Source organism: Heteronotia binoei, chromosome 1 (genome assembly GCF_032191835.1).
Source record: "Heteronotia binoei isolate CCM8104 ecotype False Entrance Well chromosome 1, APGP_CSIRO_Hbin_v1, whole genome shotgun sequence".
Taxonomy (NCBI): domain Eukaryota; kingdom Metazoa; phylum Chordata; class Lepidosauria; order Squamata; family Gekkonidae; genus Heteronotia; species Heteronotia binoei.
The window spans coordinates 191,671,595-191,698,594 of record NC_083223.1 but is presented as its reverse complement, the minus strand read 5'-3'; the positions used below and the strand labels follow the sequence as shown (position 1 = coordinate 191,698,594).

The following is a 27,000-nucleotide window of genomic DNA, read 5'->3' as shown; positions in this document are numbered from 1 at the left end:
ACACTATAGTTCTGCCTCTGCCTGCAGCACTTCCTGTGTTCCCAGTTTCTAGCTATCACTTAAACTGAGCAGCTGAAGATTACTGGCAGCAGTCAATTTTTCTCCTTAATTTTGTGAACCTTGTAGAATGGGAATAATTCTTCACTTCCTGTAGATTTAATTAGGATCTACTGGAATCACACTGAAACCAAACATTCAAACCTGAAGTCTAGTAAGAGATATAATGCACATGAGGTCAGAATTGATTCTTCTCTGAAGAACAGCAGGAAAATGTGAAATGAATCCAGCTCCTAGCCTTTAGATGCTTCACTAAAGTGTCCAGCAGAAGGAGATTTTTTCATTGTTCCCCATTCAACTAGATCTGTGCCAATTAAGAAACAGCCATTCTACTAAAATTTAAAAGGGAGAACTGTGGCTACTCATTTTATTTATATTTGCCACACAATAAGAGAATTTTGATACATGGAGATTAGCAGCTCTCAAATGGTACAAGACCAACTGCTGATAACCAAGCAGATGGGACTAAATATGCTTAGGATCTGTGCTTAAACTCTACAAACGAATTACAATATGACATCCCCCACACACACACTCCCTCCACCATACAAACATTTAACTTCAGTTACACACTAGAATACCAACCACTAGACATGGCCTTCATTTTTTAATAATGTTTTAGGACCAGGGTACAAAAAATGGTTAATGCATTAATTTCTTTGAAGAACAATAAATGCACTGCAATGAGAATGTTTTACATACATAGAATATATAATTTCTTTATATAATATTAACACAGATATAAAATAAGTTATAACTGTTCTGGCTCTCTCCCCACCCCTCCCTAGTCACATTAGGATTTCATCATATACAGAGCAACAAGGACTACAGTCTCATCCTGGACACCAACAAAAATGGGAGAGTAAAGGCATAATTTGAGCAGAGAGAGAAGGAAAGGGCTTGGCTCAGGATCTTCAGTGAGGGTAAAGTTTACAATAATTTTCCTAAAAATAACTGTGAACAATTGTTGGGGTGGGGGCTTTGACAGACATACAGAGGGATGCTGGGGGAGGGGCAGTGACAGAAGCTGTAGCTTATTCTTAGCCATGCATTCCTTGCTTGCAATAAATGGATGGAACAAGGAAATGACAAGGAGACTTGCCATTTTAAATTGTACATATAAATGTAATTAAGGTAAGGCAATGAACAATGTTTTGGAGCCAGTGCTCCCCCCCCCCCCCCCCGCAAAAAAAAAAAAATACCTGCAGCTCAAAATGCCCTCTGAAATGCAGCACCTGGGTGACAGGGGGATTTCAGATTGCAGCTGCAAGGAGAGGAGCAAGAATGTGGGATGCTGTGGGCAGAAATCCTTCTATTCAAAGAAATGCTGTGCTTGATCCAAGCCGCTATTAGTCCAGGCACAATAAAATGAACATCTGAAGCAATGTGAAGAGCATGGTCTAATTTTAGGGGCAGAATGCCAGGAAACACTTGCCTCTACTTTGGTACCTGCCCCTGAGTTTGCTATCATTGCTGTGCAAGAGGTGTGCTAGTCCTACTTGCCTCTCATACTTTCTTTGGCCTGGGCTATCAGTTTGAAACTGACCAAACTCCAGCAGCATCGCCCTCAAATTGAAAAATGTCACAGAATCCCAGCAGTATTTGTAAGTGAGCGTAGATAACTAGAAAGGGTTTCAAGGCCCTAAATTGAAATCCAGAGTTTCCAAAACCCTGGGTAGGCCTGCTTCCTTTTCCTCTAAGAAAGGTCAAATACCAAACACAATGTCAAATGCCTAAAAAGGGGTTCTTGTCTGCTATTCTCCCCCAGCAAGTTATCCTGAAGACAAAACTGTACCACATGTAATCAATAAAAACACAGAAGACAGGCAGGAAGACTGAACAGGAACAGAAGACTGCCTCAGAAAAATTCATTTTGGCCATGTAAAAATGCTTTAGATTCAAGTGCAATTTTTAAGCACCACTCTCATCTAGAGGTATTTTTCAGCTCAGTTTTTAGCTCGGGACTTGTCAGCAATTAAAATGCATATCTACAGCTTGGGGACAAATTCAACAAGAATTACATAAGTCGGGGCACTTGACTGAATGACAGAAGCCATCTTTGCCCATATTTATATAGCACAACCTTACCCACTCCTTCCATTTCTACCATCAGTTTCCTCTTATATTAGCATAGATTGGGAAGCAAGAATCATATGTGGGAAAAGTTAATTGCATATAATCGTGAGAAAGAACTGGACATAGCTTTGCATCCAGTTGATCTTCACCCAGAGAAGTCATCATAACCCAAAGGTGACCTCACAGCTGAAACATACATCAAGTATATTCCCTTTCCTTCCATTCCCCCCTCCCCCAATCTCTTATTAGTAGGCATATCACTCTGCTAATTTCCTCTTAGATGGTGGGATGAGATGGGAAGGAAGCTCATTTGGAAGCTCATGACCTTCCAGCTTGACCTTTATAAGATGATTAGCCAAAGCAAATTCCTCATCATCCAGCATCCCATCTTTATCAATGTCAGACAGTTTCCATATCTTGCCCAGCACTGTGTTGGGCAGCTTGGACCTCACCATCTCCTTCTTGGCATTAGCCCCAGTTATCTTTCCATCCACAGGTGACAACGTGTAGAAGATCTCATCATACATAGGCTTGTCCCTTGCCACCACCCACTCTGCATCATCAATCCCTTCTCCTGCCCCTTCGCCATAACCATGTCCAAATGGGCCATGCAGGGTGCCTTCAAAGGCTCCCCCTTTCACCATCTGGACGGGCCTCTGGGACTCTTCCTGACGCACCAGCACCATGAGCTGTGCAATGTCACTGGCTAGCATATCCTCCACAGCATCTAGCAGTTTGCTCTTAAGAGGCTGGAACTTGCTGAAATCTTGAGCCTGCAGCTGTTCCTGAAAGAGATATGACAACACAATGTGGTTAGTGCTGTTCTAATTTAATGTAGAGATGTGTTTACAGCTACGCACCAAACTCAGCTGTTTTGGTTCTACTGCATATTCTAACCCTCTAGAATGGGGATAGGAAAAGAAAGAGGTCCATGAGAACTTTCTGCTGTCTACAATGTGCATTACTATCTTAAAGAGAAGGGTCCCCCCCTCCAGATATGTGATGCCTGTGTACACTCTCCTTTTGAAAAAGGTCTGTACCAAGGAACCCCCCAAATTATGCAGTATTAGGTATTAAATTATGACCAGTGTGGATTGTGGAAAAACACTGTTTTTAAGAATATGATTTTTGGGCCACAGCTGTACCCTACAGCATTTCTATAGAATCTAAGCACACATCTACAGATTCCCAGAGAAGGGGATCCAACATCCCCTTCCCTACATCTTCCAACATAAATTCAAGCAGCAGAAAAGTGATGCACCATTCTGCTTAATATTTGGTCCAGAAAATGTACCACGTTACACTGTCATATAAGGAAAGTATAATAAACTATAGGCAATAACCCCATTATGGTGTAATGGATACAATACTGGACTAGGTATGGGGAAACCCAGGTTCACTATAAAACTCACTGGATGACTTTGGACCACACACTTGGTCATGGCTTAGTGGTAGAGCATCTGCTTGGCATGCAGAAGGTCCCAAGTTCAATCTCCAGCATCTCCAGTTAAAAGCTCTAGAGTCTAGTGGTAGGTATTATGAAAAACCTTTGCCTGAGCCCTGAAGAATTGCTACCAATCTGAATAGACAATACTGACACTTGTGAACTAATAGAACAAAGCAGTAGACAAACTGTACCTTTAAGACCAAGTTTTATTCAGAATGTAAGCTTTCGTATGCTCTAAGCAGACTTCATCAGACAAAAATGGAATGGCATTAGCCATTAGACTTCTGATGAAGTCTGCTTAGAGCATACGAAAGCTTACATTTTAAATAAAACTTAGTTGGTCTTAAAGGTACAAATTGTCTACTGCTTAGTTCTATTGCTTCAGACCAACACGACTGCCCACTTACTTGGATCTACCATTTGTGAACTAAGGGTCTGATTCGGTATAAGGCAATTCAGATATTCTGATATAAAACTGCCTGTCACAAAGTATTTATTTATTATTTCAATTTATATTCTGCCATTCCTGCAAGTGGGCTCAGGATGGATTACAAAAGTTAAAACATCAGATAAATTATAAGTAGTTAAAACAATTAAAACAGCATAACTTAGCTGAGCCATACACATGGTTAGACATATCAGTCTAACCTACCTCATAAGATTGTTGTGAGAATAAAATGGAGGAGGAGGAAGAGGAGGAGAAGGCTACATAAACCACTTTGAGCTCCCTGGAATTAAAAAACGTGCTGATCAAATCCTTATGTTACCTATTCCTATGACTTCTATTGCATCCAAAGAGATTTATTGACCCATTTAAAAACTAGCTTCATCCAAGAGACCAGTTTCCACAATAATGAGCTTTCTGGACTAAGAGTACTTTCATTCTCTTATTAAAGGATAAAAGTTTTCCATCTGCTCCGACAGAACTGACTAATAACATTAAAGTAGCAACAGGAAACCTTTTTGTTTAAGATTAATTTATTATTTGTACCTATTAATGAAAAAATTTATATCCCATCTTTCCTCTTGGTTTATTGCATCTTACAATAATGGTTAAACATCCCCAACTGAAACCAAAGGTAAAACAGGAGGCCCCCAATCCCTCCCCCTCTCCCACTTAAGAAATGTCTGCTATTAAACCCCTGGTGAACAGACAGGCCTTGCAGCACCTTCTGAAGACCCCTGAGGGGGCTGGTCTTGTCTCTTAATGGAGCCCATTCCATGTAACTAGAGCCCCATGAGGGGAACGGCCCAGGCCCCATTCCATGCCAGATAGGCCACCCTAAGTGGCGGGAAAGCCAACAGATGGCTGCCTGATAGCTGTAGCTGGCACACAGGGACATATGGAAGATAAGGTTGCCAGATTCCTGGAGATTTGGGGGATTGCACCTGGGGAGGGTGGAGTTTCATAGAATCACAGAGTTGGAAGGGACCTCCAGGGTCATCTAGTCCAACCCCCTGCACAATGCAGGAGACTCACAAATTTTTGCTGTTCAGTTGCACAGACGAGTCCGACTCTTTGCAACCCCATGGACAAAGTCACACCAGGCCCTCCTGTCTTCCACCATCCTCCGAAGTCTGCTTAAATTTGTGCTTGTTACATCAGTAACACTGTCCAGCCATCTCATCTTTTGCTGTCCCCTTCTTCTTTTGCCATCTGTCTTTCCTAGCATCAGGAACTTCTCCAGAGAGTGCTCCCTTCTCATTTGGTGGCCAAAATATTTGAGCTTCAGCTTCAGCATTTGACCTTCCAGAGAACAGTCTGGGTTGATTTCCCTTAGGACTGACTGATTTGATCTTCTTGCAGTACAAGGGACCCTCAAGAGTCTTCTCCAGCACCAAATCTCAAAAGCATCTATTCTTCTGCGCTTGGCCTTCCTTATGGTCCAGCTCTCACAGCCATACATTACTACTGGGAATACCATCGCTTTGACTATATGGATTTTTGTTGGCAGGGTGATGGCTCTACTTTTTATTATACTGCCCAGGTTCGCCATAGCTGCCCTCCCAAGGAGCAAACGTCTTTTAATTTCATGGCTACAGTCACCATCTGCAGTGAAGAAATGTGACGTCTGTCACTACTTCCATGTTTTCCCCTTCTATTTGCCAAGGTGTGATGGGGCCGGATGCCATGATCTTAGTTTTTTTTATGCTGAGTTTCAAGCCTACTTTTGTGCTCTCCTCTTTCACCCTCAACAAGAGGTTCTTTAGGTCCGCCTCACTTTCTGTCATTATAGTAGTGTCATCTGCATATCTGAGGTTGTTGATGTTTTTCCTGGCAATCTTAATTCCGGTTTGTGCTTTATCCAGGCCAGCATTCCGCATGATGTACTCTGCATATAAATTAAATAAGCAGAGTGACAATATACATCCTTGTCGAACTCCTTTTCCTATTCTAAACCAATCAGTTGTTCCATATCCCATTCTGACAGTTGCTTCTTGATCCTTATATAGGTTTCTGAGGAGACATGTGAGGTGGTCTGGTACTCCCATCTCTTTAAGGACTTGCCACAGTTTGTTGTAATCCACACAATCAAAGGCTTTAGCATAGTCAATGAAACAGAAATAGACGTTTTTCTGATACTCCCGTGCTTTCTCCATAATCCATCAAATGTTGGCAATATGTTTAGTTCCTCTATCTCTCCGAAACCCAGCTTGAACTTCTGGTAGTTCCCGATCGACATACTGCTGAAGCCTAGCTTGTAGGATCTTTAACATGACCTTGCTGGCATGTGAAATGAGTGCAACGGTGCGATAGTTTGAACATTCCTTCGCATTACCCTTCTTTGGGATTGGAATATAAACTGATATTTTCCAATCCTGTGGCCACTGTTGTGTTTTCCAAATTTGTTGGCATAATGTGTGCATCACTTTAACAGCATCATCTTTTAGGACTTTGAATAGCTCAACTGGGATACCATCATCTCCGCTCGCTTTGTTGTTAGTAATGCTTTCTAAAGCCCATTTGACTTCACTCTCCAGGATGTCTGGCTCAAGGTCATCGATTTCACTGTCATGGTTGTCCGGGACATTGAGATCCTTCTTGTATAATTCTTCTTTGTATTCTTGACACCCTGATCTCTTCTGCTTCTGTTAGGTCCCTACCATTTTTGTCCTTTATCATGGCCATCTTTGCATAAAATATTCCCTTGATTTCTCCAATTTTCTTGAAGAGATCTCTTGTGCTTCCCATTCTATTATTTTCCTCTATTGCTTTGCATTGTTCCTTCAGGAAGGCCTCCTTATCTCTCCTTGCTGTTCTCTGGAAATCTATATTCAGTTGGGTGAATCTTTCATTTCACCTTTGCATTTCGCTTTCCTTCTTTCCTCAGCTATTTGTAAAGCTTCATCAGACAGCCACTTTGCTTTCTTGCATTTCTTTTTCTTTGGGATAGTGCTGATTGCTGCCTTCTGTACAATGTCACCAACCTCTGTCCATAGTTCTTCAGGCACTCTGCCTATCAGTTCTAGTTCCTTAAACCTATTCTTCTCAATTTAGGGCCATACTCACAAATACCTCCCCCTAAATTCACAGGATCTTCATTGCTGTCAGATGGCCATCCAGCCTCTGTTTAAAAACCTCCAAGGAAGGAAAGCCCACCACCTCCCAAGGTTTGGGGAGGAAACAGACCTCAGCAGGATATAATGCTGTACAGTCCACCCAAAGCAGCCATTTTCTTCAGGGAAACTGATTTATGTAGTCTGGAGACCAGATCTCCAGGCCCCACTTGGGAGCTGGCAACCCTAATGGAAGAGGATGACCCTTTCAAATATGTGGGCTCTAAGCAGGGCTTTTTCTTCCTGGGGGAACATAACAGAACGGAGTTCTGGAACCTTTTCGTGGAAACAAATTCTCAAAAAATGTGTTAATGAGGAGCACTTGTGTGTTTCTCCTTTATTTACCTCATGAGAGTTCCAGCACAGCTTTTTCCAGAAAAACTGCCATGGCCCTAAGTTGTAAAGGGCTTCAAAGGTCATATCTAGCAGCTTGAATTGAACTCAGAAACAGACTGGCAACCAGTGAAGTCATTTCAAAATCTGTAATGTATGTTTCCAGAAGTTAGCCCAAAAGTCTTTAATGATATTTATTGAAGGCAAACTACCCCCTGCCATCAGTTAAAATGGCTAGTATGTAAAGCTGTTCAATGTCTATGTCATGTTAATGCCAGAATTTTCATCCCCTCCTGAGGCTGTGAAGCAGCTTAACAAGAACATATATTTTTTAAAGTCCCTTACTTAGGGTTGTCAAGTCCAACCCCAGAAATATCTGGGGGCTTTGGGGGTGGAGCCAGGAGACTTTGGGCGTGGAGCCAGAAGACACTGGGGTGGAGCTAGGGGGGAGGGGGGGAAACGGCGCCGGGGAGCGTGGCGAGCCGCCCCGTTTCGGAACGGGTGACGCCGCTGCCGCCTCTTTTCCGCTCGCCGTGGCTGCTCGTCCGAGATGGGCTCAGCCTGAGCCCATCTCGGAGGAGCAGCCACGGCGAGCAGAGAAGAGGCGGCAGCGGCGCAGTGGCCTCGCCCGCTCCGCCGTGGAATCGGAGGGGTTGTGTGGAGGCGGGCCGGGGGCATGGCGAGCCGCAAGTCTGGGTCCTAGAAGGGCCCGGATTCGCAGCTCGCCATGCTCCTGGCCTGCCTCACCCTCCCCTGCGCTGCTGCAGCCTCTTGGCTGCTCCTCCGAGATGGGCTCAGCCTGGGCCCATCTCGGAGGAGCAGTTGTGGTGGGCGGGGAGGGGGCGGCAGTGGCGCGGCGGCCTCGCCCGCTCTGGGATGGGGCGGCTCGCCATGCTCCCCGGCGCCGTTTCCACCCCCTCCCCCCGCTTCTGTTTTTTGTGGGAGCGGGGGAAGAGGGTGGAAATCCTGGGGTCCCCCGCCAGGGCGGGAGGGTTGGGAAGCCTACCCTTACTACTCATTCCTGCGGAGTTGGGAAGCAGAGGCCGCATAAGATGCCAAACAAATGCTATGCTTGAGTACTGCATTAACATTGTCCTATCATCATGCAATTATGGGGGAGGGGAGAGGGGTTTAGTGAACTGCTTTCTCATAATGTTACATATTATGTTATGCTGCTTGTCAGAGGAGAAGTGCACATTTTATATTCTGATGTGAAGTCGGCCAGTCTTTGAATACTTAAATCCAGTGACTGGAGCTGTGAACAGGCAAGGCAGTCTTTTTACAAAGCTGACAAGGGCCCAAGATTTGCAGGAAAATATGAAATATAAAAAAAATACTTTGAGGGCTTTTTAAAAAATCCAAAAATGATAAAAGGAGCGCCTGTAGCTTTAAGCAACAAACTCCCTCAGTATGTGGCTGTTGCTAGTCAACCACAGTATTTCAGACGGTCAGTAAAAGGTAGGAGGAAGAGACAGGGCCCTTGCCAGGCCTATTTTGGCCTTTGAGGGAAGATACATTAGGGGCAAACCTGACTAGGCCTCAGCCGGATATAATGCCATAGAGTTCACTTTCCAAAACAGGCATTTTCTTCATGGAGAGATCTCTGGCATCTGGAGTTATATTGCAATTCTGGGAGATTTCTAGGCCCCATCTGGAAGTCGGCAACTCTAGCCCTGGCAGCAACCTCTGAGTAACTTGATACCACCCTACTTGCATGACTCAACTAGGCCCAGCTGCTTGCTACCGTTCAACAGCAGCCACCCAATGAAAGCCAGCATGATATAGCATAGCTTCTGAGTTGGGTTCAGGAGATGTAGGTCTGTATCCGCAGTTTGCTGTGGAATCTCACTGAATGATTTTGAACCAGTCACACACTTTTAGCCTAACATACTGCACTGGGTCACTGTGTGCATAAAGAGGAGGATAATGTAAGCTGCTGCTTTGGTCTCCACTGGGGAGAAAAGTGGGGTATAAATGAAGTAAATAAATAATAAATATAACTGAAGATGGAGGCAAATAAAAGTTGAGCTGGTGACTGCCTGAAAAGGAGAGCAGGAGGCCAGTAAAGGGGAAAGAATATTGGGGTTGCAAGAGGGAGGGACAAGGGAAATAGTGTGGGGAGAGGGATACAGGGGAAAGTAAGGCATCCCCTCATGAGTCTTTGAAGGTTTCCTACCATTCCAGTGGGCTTGGTCCAGTGGCTGGCACCACACAATTAGGCTGTAGTTTGCTAGAGAAAACATGCGGGGGAGGGGAGGGAAAGCTTAAGACAGAGGGGTATATAAAGGTAGGTTGGCTGTTGGGTGAGAAGGAGATAGGATAGCCAACTCCAAGTTAGGAAATTCCTAGAGACTAAGGGGGTGCAGCCTGGAGGGGGTGGGGTGAAGAAGGGGGGACCTCAGAGAGGTATAATGAATAGATTCCATCCTCCAAAGCAGGCATTTCTAGGGGAACTAGTGTTGCCAACCTCCAGGTGTGTACCAAAAACTATTGTGCAAATCACACTATTAAATACCTTGTACAAATTATATTATATTGTGTAGAAACATACAGGAATTACCATATATTCAAAATATCTTAGCAACACAAAGTCTCAAATGTATTATCTCAGGGAGGACCCCACAAAGTCTCTTATTTTCAGAAAGAGAGTACTACGACTCAAAATTCCAAAGGAGTCCCTCCATTGCTTGTCGGCTTCCGAAGGAAAAATGCTTGCCTTCACGCAAGCACTGGTTTTTAATTGTGGAACGCAATTAAAAAACAGTGGTTGCGTGAAGGCAAGCAACGGAGGGACTCCTTTGGAACTTTGTTTTTGAGTCGTAGTACTCTCTTTGTGAAAATAAGAGACTTTGTGGGGTCCTCCCTGAAATACATTTGAGACTTTGTATTGCTAAAATGTTTTGAATATATGGTAATTCCTGTATGTTTCTACACAATATAATATGATTTGTACAAGGTATTTAATAGTGTGATTTGCACAATATTTTTTGGTACATTTGTATTTTGTATATTGTGCTGCCATTGTCCTCCAGGTGTGGGCTGGAGATCACGCAGACTTACAACTGCTCTTCTAATTATAGAGGTCAGTTCTGGAGAAAATGGCTGCTTTGGAGTGTAATTTCTATGGCATCATACCCTGCTGACGTTGCTTTCCTCCTCCCAACCTTGCCCTTGCCCAACCTCCACTTCCAAATCTCCAGGAATTTCCCAACTTGGAGCTGGCAACCCAAAGGAGAAATGATCTCTGTAGCTGGATGATCCATTGTGATTCCAAAAGATTTCCATGGTGGCAACCCTAGAAGGAGAGAAGGAAGCAGGAAAAGGGGAGACACCTTGGGGGCTTTCAGGAAAGGGAAAGAGGAGATAGTAGGAGAGGGGAAAATGAGATGCTTCCCACAAGTCTCTGCAGGTTCCTAATTATATGTGTATAAAAGCCAAGACACCTGCTACTGTCTCCCACATAGCTTAGCCTTGCTTGTAAAATTTCTTTCCTGTCTATTCAGCCTTGAGACTGATTTACCTCTCCCTGTCTACTGAAATCAATCTCCATTCCTCCCTCCTTCCCCAATCTTTATAAGAAGTCTCCTTCTGGAACAATAGAGATATGTACTGCTTCACCTTGAAAGATCTCACTTCTACCTACTTAGCTTTTACAATCTGTGTGTTGTGTTTTAATGAACACATATCAAAATGGTTCCATTGCATGAAACTTAAGAACTATGGCAAAATGTTTTCTTCTATCTGGACTGAAGCCCACGTTCTCTTCCATATTCCTTTTAACCCCCTGCAGAAGAACTTAGCTTTCCTATTCAGAGATGTTCTAAAAGAGCTGTTTGTCCCAGTTCTCAGGTTTCCTACCATATCTGGCACTTACCTGCATCTTTTTTAGATTAGGGAAGTCTCCTGGTGAAATCTGATGCTCCCGTTCAATTCGTGCATAAATCTCACCCAAGTTGTTCACAAGCTCTTTCTTCTTATTATCCTTCCCAAATACAGATGGCATTTCTTTCTTCAGTGAGCTAATGATGTAAGCATGAACCTAGAAGCATCAAAAAGGGCAACATAATTTTTAAAGGTAACAATGGGATTAGTGGAAGAATGTTCAAATGTGGTTCAAATGGGTAGCCTAAAGATGAATGAGATAACTGTAAAAATATTCATTACTGTAAAATGCCAGAGAAATGAAATTAAGAATATTTAGTAAATCTTCACAGAAAAAGAATTTTAGATAGTTAACCACAAACTTACACACCCATCTTCATGAACTGTTTTCTCACTCACACTGTTACCAGCAAAAGAGATTAGGGTTTAACTGCAGTTTAGTTCAGTGGAAGGACTGGATTCTAATTTCTTCAAATTTCTTTTTTATTTCTGAACACCCAATTAATTTCAGAATACAGAGCCGTGGTGTCATTTGATACATTTGGGCATGCCCCAAGGAAAACCCACCTTGGCTAGCCGTGCTCTTTTAATGAGATCATTCAGTTTTCGAAGTGCTGCATTCCGAGGAAGACTCTGGATATCTCTGAAGAGGTCTTGCTCTTCTGCCTCAAATAGCTTGCGATTATCTGGGATCAGCAGAGGGTGGGACCAGAAGGAACCAATGTAGACCCTGATCACCTCAGGAGTGTTGACAATTTTCCCTAAAGACCACATGAGAGCACCATAAACCCTCATAAGCTGCTGTGTCTCAATCTGGTCTGCTTTGTTTAGCACTACCCTCATCTTGTCCTCATGGTTTTTCAGTGCTTTGATGACCTCTGAGAATTCATCAGAGATGTCGAGCTTATGGGCGTCAAAGAGGAGAATGATGCGGTCCACTCGCTCTGCAAACCACTCCAGGACGGCAGCAAAGTCATAGCCTGTAGGGGAAAACAAAGAAATTATCCCCTTATAGCCATCACGTCACTCGCTTTGAAGGGAAACAGACAAAGTGTTCTGTGGGTTTTCTAAGAGGTGTTCTAGTCTACTTTAAAATTGCATTGTCAGTTTTACCTTCTTTCACAGACAATACTTTGTCGTCTCCTGACCAGCTGATGAAAGCTCTGAGAAACTCATTTACAAAATTACTACTTTTGCACAGAAGAGAGACAAGTATATTCCAGCAAGTAGCAACAAGACAAGAAAAAGTATTCTATTGGTAGTTCTCTTGTACAACTTGCAGAAAGTGGAGGAAGCTGAACTTTAGTATCTGTACTGGTTTCCTCTATAATTTTCTTAAATCAGTGGTAGTTTGACAACTATTCTCTGCCTTCATAGAAATAGGTATCACTCATTGCAGGACAAGTTGTGACATTTAGCCAAAGAGACACTGAAGAAAAAAGTTCCTAATATTTCATAGGAACACAGTAAACAACTTGGGATAAAATAGGACTTTATTATGCATAGTTGTATTTATTATTATAGCCTAGAAATTTTTTTAATGCTGTACTGTAAAATGTACTTTGGGGAGAGGAAGAACTGACAAATTGAAAAAACATTCTCAGACCTACATCATCAGCAAAGAACATACCTACCACTACACCAGCATCAGAACCATGAAGGTTCTTGCATGCCTTGATATGCCAGTAGCAGTGTTTGAGATCAGAACAATTAAAGTCATCTCTTCCAGTCTTTCCATCCTTTTGGCCTAGAGTCTCACAATTTTCAAAACCACCACATTCTTCCAAGCAGATGAGTATGTTTAACAGAGTTTCATTAGGATAACTCTTCACGAGGAGATACCCTTTCACCCTACAAACATGCTGAGTTACTGAGATCATAGGAAGTTCTGCTCTATGTATCTCTCCTTTTGGAAATGAGACAGGCAGCAGTCTTCTCTGTTATAATACCTCATCTATGGAAACACCCTCCCCAGAAATATGCATTTAATTTGTATTCTTATCACTCACCCTGAGCCTGCTTTGGCAGGGAGGGCAGGATATACATCCAATTAAATTAAAAAAATAAAAATTCAGGCACCAATGGAAAGATTTTTTCCTGTGTTTTAAGGCTAGTAACACTAAGCTGTATCAGAATATCATTGTTGGAACTGCACTAATAAAAACTTCTCACTGCCTACTCTCTCTCTCTCTCTCTCGGCTTGGCTTCGCGAACGAAGATTTAAGAAGGGTGCAATAGTCCACGTTTGCTGCAGGCTCGCTGGTGGCTGACAAGACCAATGTGGGACAGGCAGGTCCGGCCACAGCGGCTGCAGGGAAAAGTCTGATTTAGGGTTGGTCCTGTAGCAGTGCGATTCTTCCTCAATCTCCTTTTGTCCTCAAGACCAGCTATGCGTGTGTTCTCAAAGGAAGAGACAGCCTGGTGGATGGTGTGCCTCCATGCTTTGCGATCTGAGGCTAGGTCAGACCACTGGTGATGGTTGATGTGACAGGTGCTAAGGGATTTCTTCAAGGAGTCCTTGTACCTCTTCTTTGGTGCCCCTCTATTTCGATGGCCGGTGGAGAGTTCGCCATACAGGGCAATCTTGGGAAGGCGGTGGTTTTCCATCCTAGAAATATGCCCTGCCCAGCGCAGCTGCGTCTTCAACAGCAGTGCCTCGATGCTGGTAACCTCTGCCCGCTTGAGGACTTCAGTGTTGGTCACAAAGTCACTCCAGTGGATGTTGAGGATGGTGCGAAGGCAGCGCTGATGAAAGCGCTCAAGGAGTCGCAGGTGATGACGGTATAAAACCCACGATTCGGAGCCATAGATGAGGGTTGTCATCACAACCGCTTTGTAAACATTGATCTTTGTGCCTTTTTTCAGATGCTTGTTGCTCCACACTCTTTTGTGCAGTCGGCCAAATGCACGGTTTGCCTTTGCCAGCCTGTTGTCAATCTCCTTGTCGATCTTGGCATCTGAGGAGATGATGCACCCCAGGTAGCTGAACTGCTGGACTGTCTTCAGAACTGATTCACCCACAGTGATGCAGGGAGGGTGATAATCTTCCTGGGGTGCAGGCTGGTGGAGAACTTCTGTCTTCTTCAGACTAACTTCTAGGCCGAATAGCTTGGCAGCCTCTGCAAAGCAGGACGTCATATGCTGCAGAGCTGATACCGAGTGGGAGACGAGTGCAGCATCGTCAGCAAACAGTAGCTCTCGGATGAGTTTTTCCATTGTCTTGGAGTGTGCCTTTAGTCGCCTCAGGTTGAACAGGCTGCCATCGGTGCGATAGCGGATGTAGACACCATCGTCCTCATCTAGATCTACTGCGGCTCTTTGAAGCATCATGCTAAAGAAGATCGTAAAGAGAGTTGGCGCGAGAACGCAGCCTTGCTTTACACCTGTGCCTATTGGGAAGGGCTCCGAGAGGTCGTTGCAGTGTCTGACTTGGCCTCGCTGGTCTTCGTGTAGCTGGATGATCATGCTGAGGAACCTTGGGGGACATCCTAAACGTTCCAAGATTTGCCACAGGCCTTTCCTGCTAACGGTATCGAAAGCTTTGGTAAGGTCGACAAAAGTCACATACAGAGCCTTGTTCTGTTCCCTGCATTTCTCTTGGAGCTGCTTGAGAACAAATACCATGTCGGTGGTGCTCCTGTTAGCTCTGAAGCCGCACTGGCTCTCTGGGAGGAGTTCTTCTGCAATGGTGGGCACCAGTCTGTTCAGGAGTATTCTGGCAAGGATTTTGCCTGCGATGGAGAGCAGGGTTATCCCCCGGTAGTTGGAGCAGTCTGACTTTTCCCCTTTGTTCTTGTATAGGGTGATGATGATTGCATCGCGAAAGTCCTGTGGTAATTTGCCTTGTTCCCAGCAGGTGACAAGTACTTTGTGAAGTGAGCTATGTAGTGCTGTGCCCCCATGCTTCCAGATCTCTGGTGGAATTCCATCAACTCCTGCTGCCTTGCCACTTTTCAGTTGCTTGATGGCTTTAACAGTCTCTTCTAGGGTGGGGATCTCATCCAACTCTGTTTTCACCGGTTGAAGTGGGGTGAGGTGGATTGCTGAATCTTGAACTACGCGGTTGGCACTGAAGAGAACCTGAAAATACTCCGACCACCGGTTCAGTATGGATGCCTTGTCTGTGAGGAGCACTTGGCCGTCTGCACTATGCAAGGGACTCTGAGCCTGATATGATGGACCATATACTGCCTTCAGGGCTTCGTAGAACCCTCTTAAATCACCAGTGTCTGCACACAGCTGGGTTCTCTCTGCAAGCTTGGTCCACCACTCGTTCTGAATGTCTCGAAGCTTGCGCTGGAGGTTGCTACATGCAGCGCGAAAGGTTGCTTTTTTCCCAGGACAGGAGGGCTGAGCAAGATGTGCTTGGTAGGCAGATCTCTTTTTTGCCAGTAATTCTTGGATCTCTTGATTGTTCTCATCAAACCAGTCCTTGTTCTTCCTTGTGGAGAACCCGAGGACTTCTTCAGAGATCTTCAGGACGGTAGTTTTTAGGTGTTCCCAGAGTGCTTCTGGAGAAGGGTCTGTGGGGCAACTGAGGTCCTCAATTCTTGACTGGAGTTTTGCCTGGAAGGCAGCTTTAACTTCGGCTGACTGGAGGCTGCCAACCTGAAACTTCCTCCGAGGGATACCTCCTCTCCTGGGTGTGGGTTTAAAGTGAAGACGGAGATTGCAGCGTACAAGACGATGATCCGTATGACATTCTGCGCTGGGCATTACTCGGGTGTGTAAGACATCTCGAAGGTCTCTCTGGCGCACCAGAATGTAGTCGATAAGGTGCCAATGCTTGGACCGTGGGTGCATCCAGGTTGTCTTTAGACTGTTCTTCTGCTGGAAGATAGTGTTGGTGATGGTGAGCTGGTGCTCCATGCAGAATTCTAGCAGGAGGCACCCGTTGTCATTGCAGTTGCCAATGCCATGTTTGCCAAGTACTCCTTTCCAGGCTTCCGAGTCTTTACCTACTCTGGCATTGAAGTCGCCAAGGATGATCACCTTGTCCTCTGTAGGGGTCTTCCGTACGAGGTTGCGTAGATCAGCATAGAACTTGTTCTTTTCTGCAAGATCTGCTTGAAGGGTTGGGGCATACACACTGAAGAGTGTTGCATGTTGCTTGTTTTGAAGTGGGAGGCGCATGGACATGATGCGATCTGAGTGACCTGTTGGAAGGTTTTCGAGTTTGGAGGCAATGGAGTTCCTGACCATGAAGCCAACGCCAGAAAGGCGGCTCTCAGCCTTTGACTTACCCGACCAGTAGAGGGTATAGCCAGCACCGTGTTCTTGAAGACTACCTTCCTCAGGGAAACGGACCTCACTGAGAGCTGCTATGTCGATATTCAACCTGAGAAGTTCGTGGGCAACTAGAGCAGAGCGTCGTTCTGGGCGACCACTGCCTACTGTGTCAAGCATGGTTCTGATGTTCCAACACGCAAGCTTTAGTCTTTGCACACTTTGTGAGGCAGGTGCATGCCTTTTCTTTGTTGTTATTTTTTGACCGCAAGTAAGGATGCCCGTTGACCGCGGCTAGCCAACTGGGGTGGGGGAGACGAGCTTTGTTTAGGCCACCTTTTCTAGGCCCCTCTCCATGTGGAGCAAGCAGTGCTGTCCCTAGATAAGGCTGCTTGGTCGTTCAGGGTGCTGCCGAAAGATGCTTTCGTCTCCGGGTTAGCATCAGGCGACCAATATCCTGAACCGCCTACATGCAGGATCGGGACTGCGGCTTCCAGTGGCACCTTCCACCTGCCGTTTCGCCCCTTGCCTATCGCTGCAGGACTTGATGCGTTGTGGGTTGTGTGTGTGGATATGCCCTTCAGGCCTGCGCAGAGGAATTTTTTAGGTGAAGCGCAGTGTGCGCGGTACTGGCTCCACCCTTTCACCTGGGGGTCATCTGCCATGGCCCAGTAAGCCGGGACGCCGGCAGTGAGTCCTCCAGGTGGTAGGTGTTACATTAACGAGCTCTATCTGCCCGGGTTTGATGTTAGAGTTTTCCTTCTCTTAGGCTGACGAAGTTGGTGGGCCCAGCCTGCCCATCCGGTTATACCGCCGGACAATTCGGTCGCACCATGACGTAGCAAACTCTGTGAAAACGGGGGGGACCAGCGAGAAGGTGTTGCTACGGATGCAGTAATGCAGGAGAGGCCATTGCAGTGACCATCTGCCAGGCATAGCCAGACAGTGACCACGCGGCGTTCACTACACCGGGAGAGGAGAGGCTATGTATTGCGCATGCACTTTCCCTGGGGGGGTAGGATTCCCAGAGGGAGCCCACCCCCCCCCACCCCCCTAAAAAAAAAACTAATAAAAACTTCTCACTGCCTACTGCACTCCACTGAAAATGCTACTGCTGGATGATAAGGAACCCTGAAGAACAGCATGGAGGGCAAATGGGGATTTACAGTGGGAAGAGGAAAACCATGACAATTGTGTTTGTTCCAGTAGCTAAGTGCTAATGACCACTGGACCCAAACTATTAAGTCTTGTTACTTTATTACAAATATTTAGTCTGTTAATTGTATAGATGGTTGCCCCTATTAATTTTGCCAGCTGTATTAGAGTTTTTGTGGACATTACTAGTGAAAAGGCTAATAACTGTTTTAAAGAAATAAAGCTCCTTTGCAACTATCTTTATGGGGAAAGTCGCAGCTCTATCTCAGCAGAAGCAACAGCTCCAGCAGACCATGGCTGGCTGGTAATTGCAGCAAATTTCCTGTGTAATAACTGAGGCCAGAGCCTGCGGTGCTTGGGACTGCCTTGCCACCAGAACATCAGTCCAGAAGTTCCAGTCCTATCTCAGCAGAGGAAACAGCTTCTGCAAATCACAGCTGGCTGGTGATTTCTGGGAGGTGGATGGAGTTGACTACAAAGTAGGGTAGAGGTCAGTGGCTTGAACTATTGTGGGTTTGGTTGACTGTGCTTTTTTTGGTGCATTATAAATCTGCTGCACAGCTGGTTAGATCATCCCACAGGTGGAGAGGGAAACCAGAGTAAGCTGCTAGATGTGCCTGCCTAGGTGGCTCTGGAATCCCTGTAACATGTGGAGGTGGGAGGTATGGCAGCGAGCACAGAGTTAGGTTTAGAAGAAGACCGAGATACGGACATACTTGGTCCCCTTCTATTCTACTTCCCATCCCAAAGAATGGTGGTGTGCAGACCCAGATTTCTTTGCCCTCCTCTTTCAGCTTGATGTTGTGCAATGTCAGATTGATTATGAATAAGACTGCCTCCCTTGAAGAATTTATTAGGAAAGGCAGTTTTGATCCAGCATGTTTAACTGAGATCTGGGTGGACGAAGATGAAGTGGTGGCTCTCACTCAACTGACTCCCCCAGGATACTCAGTCCTTCATCAACCATGAACACGAAGACAGGAGTGAGGTGGCAATTCTAATCTGAGATGCTTTCTTTTGATCTTATGAATCTAATCAGATTCTAGAATGCCTTACAGTATTTGTCTGGCTCTGCCAGCAGCTTCATGCACCAAACATTGCCATAACTGAATGTGTAGGGCCTTGTATGGGGTTCCAGGGAGAGGATTGGAGTCTTGCTGGTTTACTGCCTGCCCAGCTTGCCAGCTGACTCCCTGCTGAGGTTGTCTGAGGTGACGGTTGAGTGGGCTTTGCAATTCCCCAAACTGATAGTTTTGGGGGACTTCAACGTCCACACCAAAACTGTCTTGTCTGGTGCCTTTTCAGACTTTATGACTGCCATGGCATCATTAGGCTTCTCCCTGGTTGTACTGACCCCAACACAAAGAGCAGGCCACATGCAGGATCTGATCTTTAGTGCAGGAACTGATCTGGATTCAGTGATGCTTTGCAAACTGGTGTCATGGACTGATAACTATCTTGTGAAGGTCACTTTGATATCTTCCTCCTCCCTCTGCAGGGGCAGCATGCTTATTTATGCTCACCCATGGAAACTTATGGATCTAGTCAGATTCTAGAATGCCCTGCAGGATTTGTCTGGCTCTGCTGGCAGCTCTCTTGAGGAACTCACTAATGCCTGGAACTAAGGCCTTCAGGAGGCCATTGGTTGAGTTGCCCCCTGCTGCCTTCTTCACCCCCATACTACCTGGATATATGGATGAGGATTTAAACAATTAAAGAGGTGCTGGCAATGTACTTGTGACAAATCAACAAGAATACTTTATAGAACCCGCTTGAAGGCTTATGAAGTAGCAGTGAAGGCATCAAGGTACTCTCACTTCTCTGTCTCCATTGCATTTGCAACACTGCATCTATCTCAATTGTTTAAAGTTATGCAACTGATCACCCCTTTGGTGGCTCCGGAAGTAGATAAAAATTAGGCGTGACACATCTGAAGCATTCTTTTCAGATAGTCTCACTCCTTCACCAAGACTTGGCTGCTAGATTTGGAATCAGTAGAAATCTTGGGGCCCTGTCTTTGCAATCAGGTCCATTTTTGGACTCCTTCACCCCACTGTCAGGTGGATGTTGATAGGGTCCTATTGGCTGTTTGGCCTACTATGTGGTGGTAGTGGTGGCACCCCTTGTGAAAAAGTCATCCTTAAATGAGAAGGACCTAACCAATTACAGCCCAGTACCTCAGCTTCCATTTCTGGGAAAGGTGATTGAGCAAGTAGTGGCTGAAGAGCTCCAGGAATTCCTGTTTGAGGTATCTGCCCTAAATCTCTGCTAATCCAGCTTCTGGACAGAGTCTGGGACTGATGCAGCTCTGGCTGATGATCTTTGGTTACACCTTGATGCAGGTGGGATGGTGTTACTGATCCTGCTGGATCTGTCAGCTGCCTTTGACACAGTAGACCATTTTGTCCTAGTCAACTGCCTAGTAGGCTTCCCAATCCCCAGGTCCCAGCGGGAGATCCCCCGTTTTTACAGGCTTCTTCCCGCCCCCCAGCCAGCTGGCCAGCGGGGGAAGCCCCGCCCCCCACAATCACTATGTAGTTTTAGAGTTCCTGAAGGTCTGTTTTTAAATTATGTGCCTTTAAGGCTGAGCAGGAAAAAGAAAACAGGAAGGGCTTCGGAGAACGGCCCCTCCTTTTGTTTTGCTTTCGTTTTCAGATCAAGTAAAGTTCTGCAGGAACAAGACCTAGTAAGTATTTGTGTGTGAGAGAGAGGGAGGGGGCAGGGGATTCCCTGGTTTGGAGGCCCTCCCCCCGCTTTAGAAAGCGGTGGTGGGGGGGAGGGAAATGTCTACTGGGCACTCTATTATTCCCTGTGGAGAAAGATTTCCATAGGGAATAATGGGGAATTGATCCGTGGGTATTGGGGGCTCTGGGGGAGCTATGTTTTGAGGTAGGGGCACCAAATTTTTAGTATAGCATCTAGTGCCTCTCCCCAAAATACCACCCAAGTTTCAAAACGATTGGACCAGGGGGTCCAATTCTATGAGCCCCAAAAGATGGTGCCCTTATCATTCATTATTTCTTATGGAAGAAAGGCATTTAAAAAGGTGTGCTGTCCCTTTAAATGTGATGGCCAGAACTCCCTTGGAGTTCAATTATGCTTGTCACACCCTTGTTCCTGGCTCCACCCCCAATGTCTCCTGGCTCCGCCCCAAAGTCCCCAGATATTTCTTGAATTGGTCTTGGCGACCCTACTGCCTAGCCTCCCTGGGTGTGAGGGGTACAGCCTTGATCCGATTCTCCTCTTGGCCTCCTGCTGGAAGCTAGGTGAAAGTTGGTTGAAGCTAAATCCATCTAAGATGGAGATTATGTGGCTGGGGAAGCCTGGACCACTGGGGCAGCCACTTCCATCAACCCTTGATGGAATCCAACTTTATATGGTCAATTCTTTCAGGAATTTGGGAGCACGGCTTGATTTTCTGTTCTCCATGGACAAACATGTATCTTTGATGACAAAGACTGCATTTTACCATCTATGCCAGGCCCACAAACTGGCTCCCTATTTGTCTGGAGAGGACCTTGCCACAGTAATTAATATGCAACAATCACTTCAGTACTAGACTATTGTGTGGTATATGCAGAGCTATCCTTCAAGCAGCTTTGGAAACTGAAGGATATGTTTTAAGTGAATGTCTTTAACAATACAAAAATGGAGTTATTCAGGAGAAATCTTTTACAAAAGGAAAAGACTCATTTATGGCAGTGTTATGTCATAGCTTATTGTTATTTTTCCATTAGTTTACATTTTGTAATACACCTTAAGTCTAAGCAAAAAAGGCAGACTATAAAGAGGAACCTGAGTAACTTGCAAAGTTAATATAAGAGTTAGATGGGCAAACAAGAGGCATGCATAGACATTCTACTCAGAGCTATCTCATTAGAGTGAGACAAAAACCCTCCTCTGTTTTTTGGGGGAGTTTACATTATTAACAAAGTGGCCCCGTGGTGCAGAATGGTAAAGCAGCAGTACTGCGGTCTGAACTCTCTGCTCACTACCTGAGTTCGATTTCGGCAGAAGCTGGACTCAGGTAGCCGGCCCAAGGTTGACTCAGCCTTCCATCCTTCCGAGGTCGGTAAAATGAGTACCCAGCTTGCTGGGGGGAAAGTGTAAAAGACTGAGGAAGGCAATGGCAAACCACCCTGTAAAAAGTCTGCTGTGAAAACGTTGTGAAATCAATGTCACCCCAGAGTTGTAAACGACTGGTGCTTGCACAGGGGACCTTTCCTTTCCTACATTACTAACAAGCCTGAAAAAAAATACTGTTGAAATACTACTGCCTTAGTGAATCGTAAATAACCAGTCTAATCAGGTCCATCAGTGGCTATTAGCCACAGTGTGTGTGTGTATTATATATATAATTGTTTTGGGCCACTGTGTGACAGAGTGTTGGACTGGATGGGCCATTGGCCTGATCCAACATGGCTTCTCTTATGTTCTTATATGGAGCAGAGGTCCAACTTCTACTCCAAACTAACAGCTACTTGATTTTCTTTTGGAGAAATCACTGCTCAGAGGAGCACTGTGTGGATATCTTTGCTATGTATGCATTTCTGAAACAGTGCATGCCTTTCTGCTTTCTCAGCCAAGACAGATGTGGATGTCTGATTTCCAGAACATTTACATTAAGACTCGGCAGAATGGAACAGACTTATATTGCTTTAGTTCTGATTTTTAATTGAAAATCAGAGACTCACCCAAATCAGATTTCTTTACACTTTTGAACATTAGGGATAATTTCAGTGCTGAAACTACAGATAGTGGAACAAGAAGAGAATTATGCTTCAAGGGTGAGCAATTCCTTCTATATTTAAAAACTGTTTCTAGGTTTATGGTGTGCGTGTTCTGCATTTCTTTGTTGGTAAGAAGTCAGGTCCTCTAAATTTGTTAACAACAACTGGATGTAAATATTACTTACTTTGACTTCTGAAGATAACTGAGCAACCTAAGATCAGGCAATTAAATATATTCTGTTTTAAGCTACCCATTTAGTGCACAAGAAAATGCTATTTTTATAATCAATTATGTAATGTATTGACTAGCTAAATGGCTTCTCCAAACGTTAACACCATGTGTCCTTTGGTGTGACCAACTAAATGTACTTATGTGCAAATTAGCTGGCCTCAGAAACCTTTTATAGTACATCAGTTCATAAGATGTTATAACTTTATGATAGTAATATTAAATATTAATGTTATAACCTTATGAAGTAATATTAAAAATTAGGAAGGTACCCAATTAAGTTGGCCTCCCTTACTGAAGCTTTCTTATTTTGTGTGGCCCAGTTTGAGCCGTTTTAATGTCCAGTGGCTCTAATTTTGAGTTTTGCACTTACTGATAAAAACAATACAAATTAAACAGGCAGCATTTAACTGTTTTAATTATTGTATTACTGTTTTTATTGTTTCATTGTTGTAACCCACCCTGAACCAACTTGCGGGGGAAGATGGACTAAAAATTGAAACAAAATTAACAAATAAATGCCATATGCAGCATGATACTGCTTATATTTAAAATAATGTCCCAACGACTTTAACAGCTCTCTCTAAACCTATCCATAAAAGGTATAAATTTGATTTCATAACTCTTCCTATTTATTTCTCTTTAATACGTTTCTGAGTAGTTTTCCTGTCCTCTGAACCTGATCTTCAGCTTAAATCTTCACACTTTCCCTAGCATCACACTTTTTCATTAGCACGAGACAACACATGGAATCCCCTGGCAAATACTTTCCTGTAAAAAGATTTCTGTCTGACGTCAAGAGATTAACTTTTTTTTTTTTAACAGTGTGCTTCCTCCATGAACTTGATTAATTCCTAAGTCAAAGTCTCAAATCCCGATGGGTTCCTACTCCTTCCCCCTTACCTTTGCCTAGGTCAGAATCCTGTCTTTTAGAGACTGCACAGAAACTGCACAGAAAGACTGTGCAGAAACTTAGGACAAGTCTATTGTAAAGGGAAACAATGGTAAGCCAGCCATCAAAAGTAATGTAGAGTTTTCAAAAGCCAACTTATTACTGGACAGTTCCTCAAATGCCAATAACAGAAAGGGTGCAGGAGGATGCTTTAGTTCCCTGTGAACCTAAATGATGATATACTCCATAAAAAGATCCACTTCAGACATACTTGGAGTTTGAGGCACTGCTTGGCATAAGTTTCATCAGGTTTAGCCCCTAGTATTTCTATTTAAAGCATTTCAACTGCTAAGTATTGGGAAAGATTCTTCTGCTTGCGACTCGAGAGAATGGTGTGTGAGCGAGCTGATCGGTGGCCTGATTTTGCATGAGGCAGCTTTCCATAAAGGCTCACTCAAGTCTTATCTGAGCCAGAGGACAACTGCTCCTCCAATTAAAATCTACAATTTTTTCTTTTGGTGGGGGAGGGGGGTGCATCTTCCTGGCACAAGACTGTGTTTTAGGCCATATTTATTACCAACATAAAAGGTATATGTGGAAATTAAACAGTTGAACAACACGTAGTTCTTTTTGGCCCACCACGATAAAGCGCTAAAATTAATGATTAGCAGCAAAATCTCAGTGCTATGCTAATATAAAGCTAGTGCATTGCAGTTATCAGGATTACTGCTTCATCTCACGGCATGGCCCAGGTATGGCAGCAGTGCAGTGCAGAGAACAAAATGTCTAGCAGCAGCAGCAGTGAACAGAGGCATTACTACATATCAGATGAATGCCTGACAATTCTCTACCCTCCCCCATTCATGCACGGTGTGGTTTGACTGACTTGCATACCCTTGTTGTCTCCATTGTATGGGCTACTGAATATCAGAGGCTGCCAGATCTACATCTGACCAAGAGTCTTGTGACTGAAGCATCTCCATCACAAGACTACTTTCACTCAAACAATCCAGTTTCTAGTTCTTTGATGTCATTAAGGAAAATAACATTCTTAGAACAGTCACAAAAAGTACAAAATATACAACAGAGAGAAATGAGCCCAAAGACCCACTGAACAGTACTTTAAGAGTACTACTTAAAAGAGCATAATTTCATTTAGGATTGCACTGTGTAAAAATAGCAAAAATCTGGATGTAAAATGCATTTAGTGCAGTGTGAATGCACCATACTTCAGTGCAATCCTAAACAGCATATACCCTTCTAAATCCATATTGCACTGTTCACTGTTTATAGTACTTCACATTTGCCTCTTAAGATTACCATACAAATCCAGATTCCAAGTATCTGTGAATGTGAATGGCAATCTATTAAAGCTACTCCTGAGAATAGGCTGTGGTGAAGATTAGTCAATTAAATGCCAATATAGCACTGTATAGCCCTTCTCAAAGCATTTAGCTTTATGAACAAAGCAAGCTAAAGTTTTAGCAAAGCAGGCAACTGCTGTGGAACAAATACCTCCGTATGGGCATCTGTGCTGATTGCTATAACCCACTCTTTTGGCTGGAGAAAGTGAAATGAAACACTTATTAATCAACAAGGAGACAATGCAAAATCAACAGGGAAAAAATCTCCTAGAGCAGGGGTGGCCAGTGGTAGCTCTCCAGATATTTTTTGCCTACAACTCCCATCAGTCCCAGCCAGCATGGCCAATGGCTGGGGCTGATGGGAGTTGTAGGCAAAAACATCTGGAGAGCTACCATTGGCCACCCCTGCATAGAGAATGCTTGAAATGTTTAATGGCATGATTTGCTGGAAAAGATTTTAAAGTGTGCCTACTTCAATATAAGAGTCCTAGATATCTGAAGGAAGTCTTCAGGGATTGTAGTCAATTGGGGAACTAACCAGCAGCCTAGTGTTGACCTGGACAGAGTGCTGTGATGCAAGGAAATCTGCAACATTCTCCCCAACACCCCTGCCCAGAACAGATTTGACTTCCATAAATACAAATTCTATTTCACATGCAAAGATGTGTCATACTCATCTTAGAACTATTTTCTGCTTACTGGGGAACAAATGGGGGGGGGGGGGTGTCACTGATTTTTTATTTTAATCCTTATGTACCCCATTGCAGTGCTCCACACAAGGGCACTCTGGGAAGAGTCATATCAAATCATATCAAATGGACAGAGAGAGGGCACAAGTGGTCTATAAGAAGACAGAACACCTCGATGAGTTTTGCTATATTTTATCTTGCTATCTTCTTCAGCCACTAAAAGGTCACAGACTTCCTCAATGCATATTAAACTACGTTTTCATGAAGAACTTGGCTCTCAAACTGAGAAAGCGGGACTTGGGAAGGAAAGCACTAGGCAGGGGAGCAAGAAGCATTCAGAAGGCCAAGGATTATGGTAGATGAATGGCTTCCAGGTAAAATTCTGGGCCGTTCCATATAGCTATGTTTTCCTGCAGAAGCCCCATTGCTACTGCAGCTGCAAATGCATCATAGTAGCAATGGGGCTTCTAGATTCCAGGTTTCCACACATTTCCTCAAGCATAAGTCCTCATGTGCCTATTTTACCATGCTATGCCATCGGGGGCTTCAATGATTTCCCCCCTCCCAGAGGTTTCAATGATCCCTGGAGAAAAACTGGGGACAAGGTGCAGAAAGCCTCAAGATGTGGTGGGGGAACACGAAAAAAAAAATCCCGTTTCCTAACAGCACTAACCCTAGGGCAAATAACCCATATGGAAAAGGCCTCAGTTTTGTTGAATGAACATTTGTTATAGTGAAAGTTTAAAAGAAATATAGTATTTAAAATACATTTTAGGCATACTCCCAAATCATTGACTATTTTCCAGATGGTACTAGAATTAAATTTAGAAAAACTATCTTTACATAATTGCAGACTTTAGCTCTGCACAAAATTTTTTAAATGAAGAAAATATGTTGAGAATGCCTCCATGCATATCCTGCACACTGACTTATCAGTACAGAATTCTTACTGCCCTAGTGCCATACAAGCTTTAAGTACAGGTCTCAGAACAAATCCTTCAGCAGTGATTAGGCCAAGCAAGACACTGCTTGTGTGACAACAGTCAACTTGGCAGGCAACTTAGCTACATCTCTCAACTACAGCTATATTTCAGTGCAGTAATCTATGGAGAAAGAGAAGGTATACTCAAGCAGACATCACTTTGAAGAAATGGAAGCAAGTAATGCAGCCTAAGTTAACATGGGGTTTTGCCTAGCTTTGGTTCCCAGACATCCTTATCTGGATCAAGCAACAGATAAATGCATATAAGTCACGCTACCATTTCACACCGAAGGGAGTGGAGTGGACATTCAGGGGAAAAATGCCTGCCTGCTGAAACATAGCACATCAGGAAGGCATTCATTTTGCCCATGTGCTGGAAA

The 27,000-nt window shown here is 44.2% G+C and overlaps 1 protein-coding gene across 1 annotated transcript in view; it reads right to left on the bottom strand.

Moving 5' to 3' along the window:
* Window positions 1-651: 651 nt before the first annotated feature.
* Window positions 652-27,000, bottom strand: part of EHD3 (EH domain containing 3) — a 43,168-nt gene continuing 16,819 nt past the window's right edge. The window contains exons 4-6 of the mRNA XM_060245651.1: window positions 11,921-12,333; window positions 11,346-11,510; window positions 652-2,918 (exon numbers count right to left, since the gene is read on the bottom strand). Of these exons, the coding sequence (XP_060101634.1) occupies window positions 2,391-2,918; window positions 11,346-11,510; window positions 11,921-12,333 (1,106 nt within the window). The 3' untranslated portion in view covers window positions 652-2,390. The remainder of the gene's footprint in view (window positions 2,919-11,345; window positions 11,511-11,920; window positions 12,334-27,000) is intronic.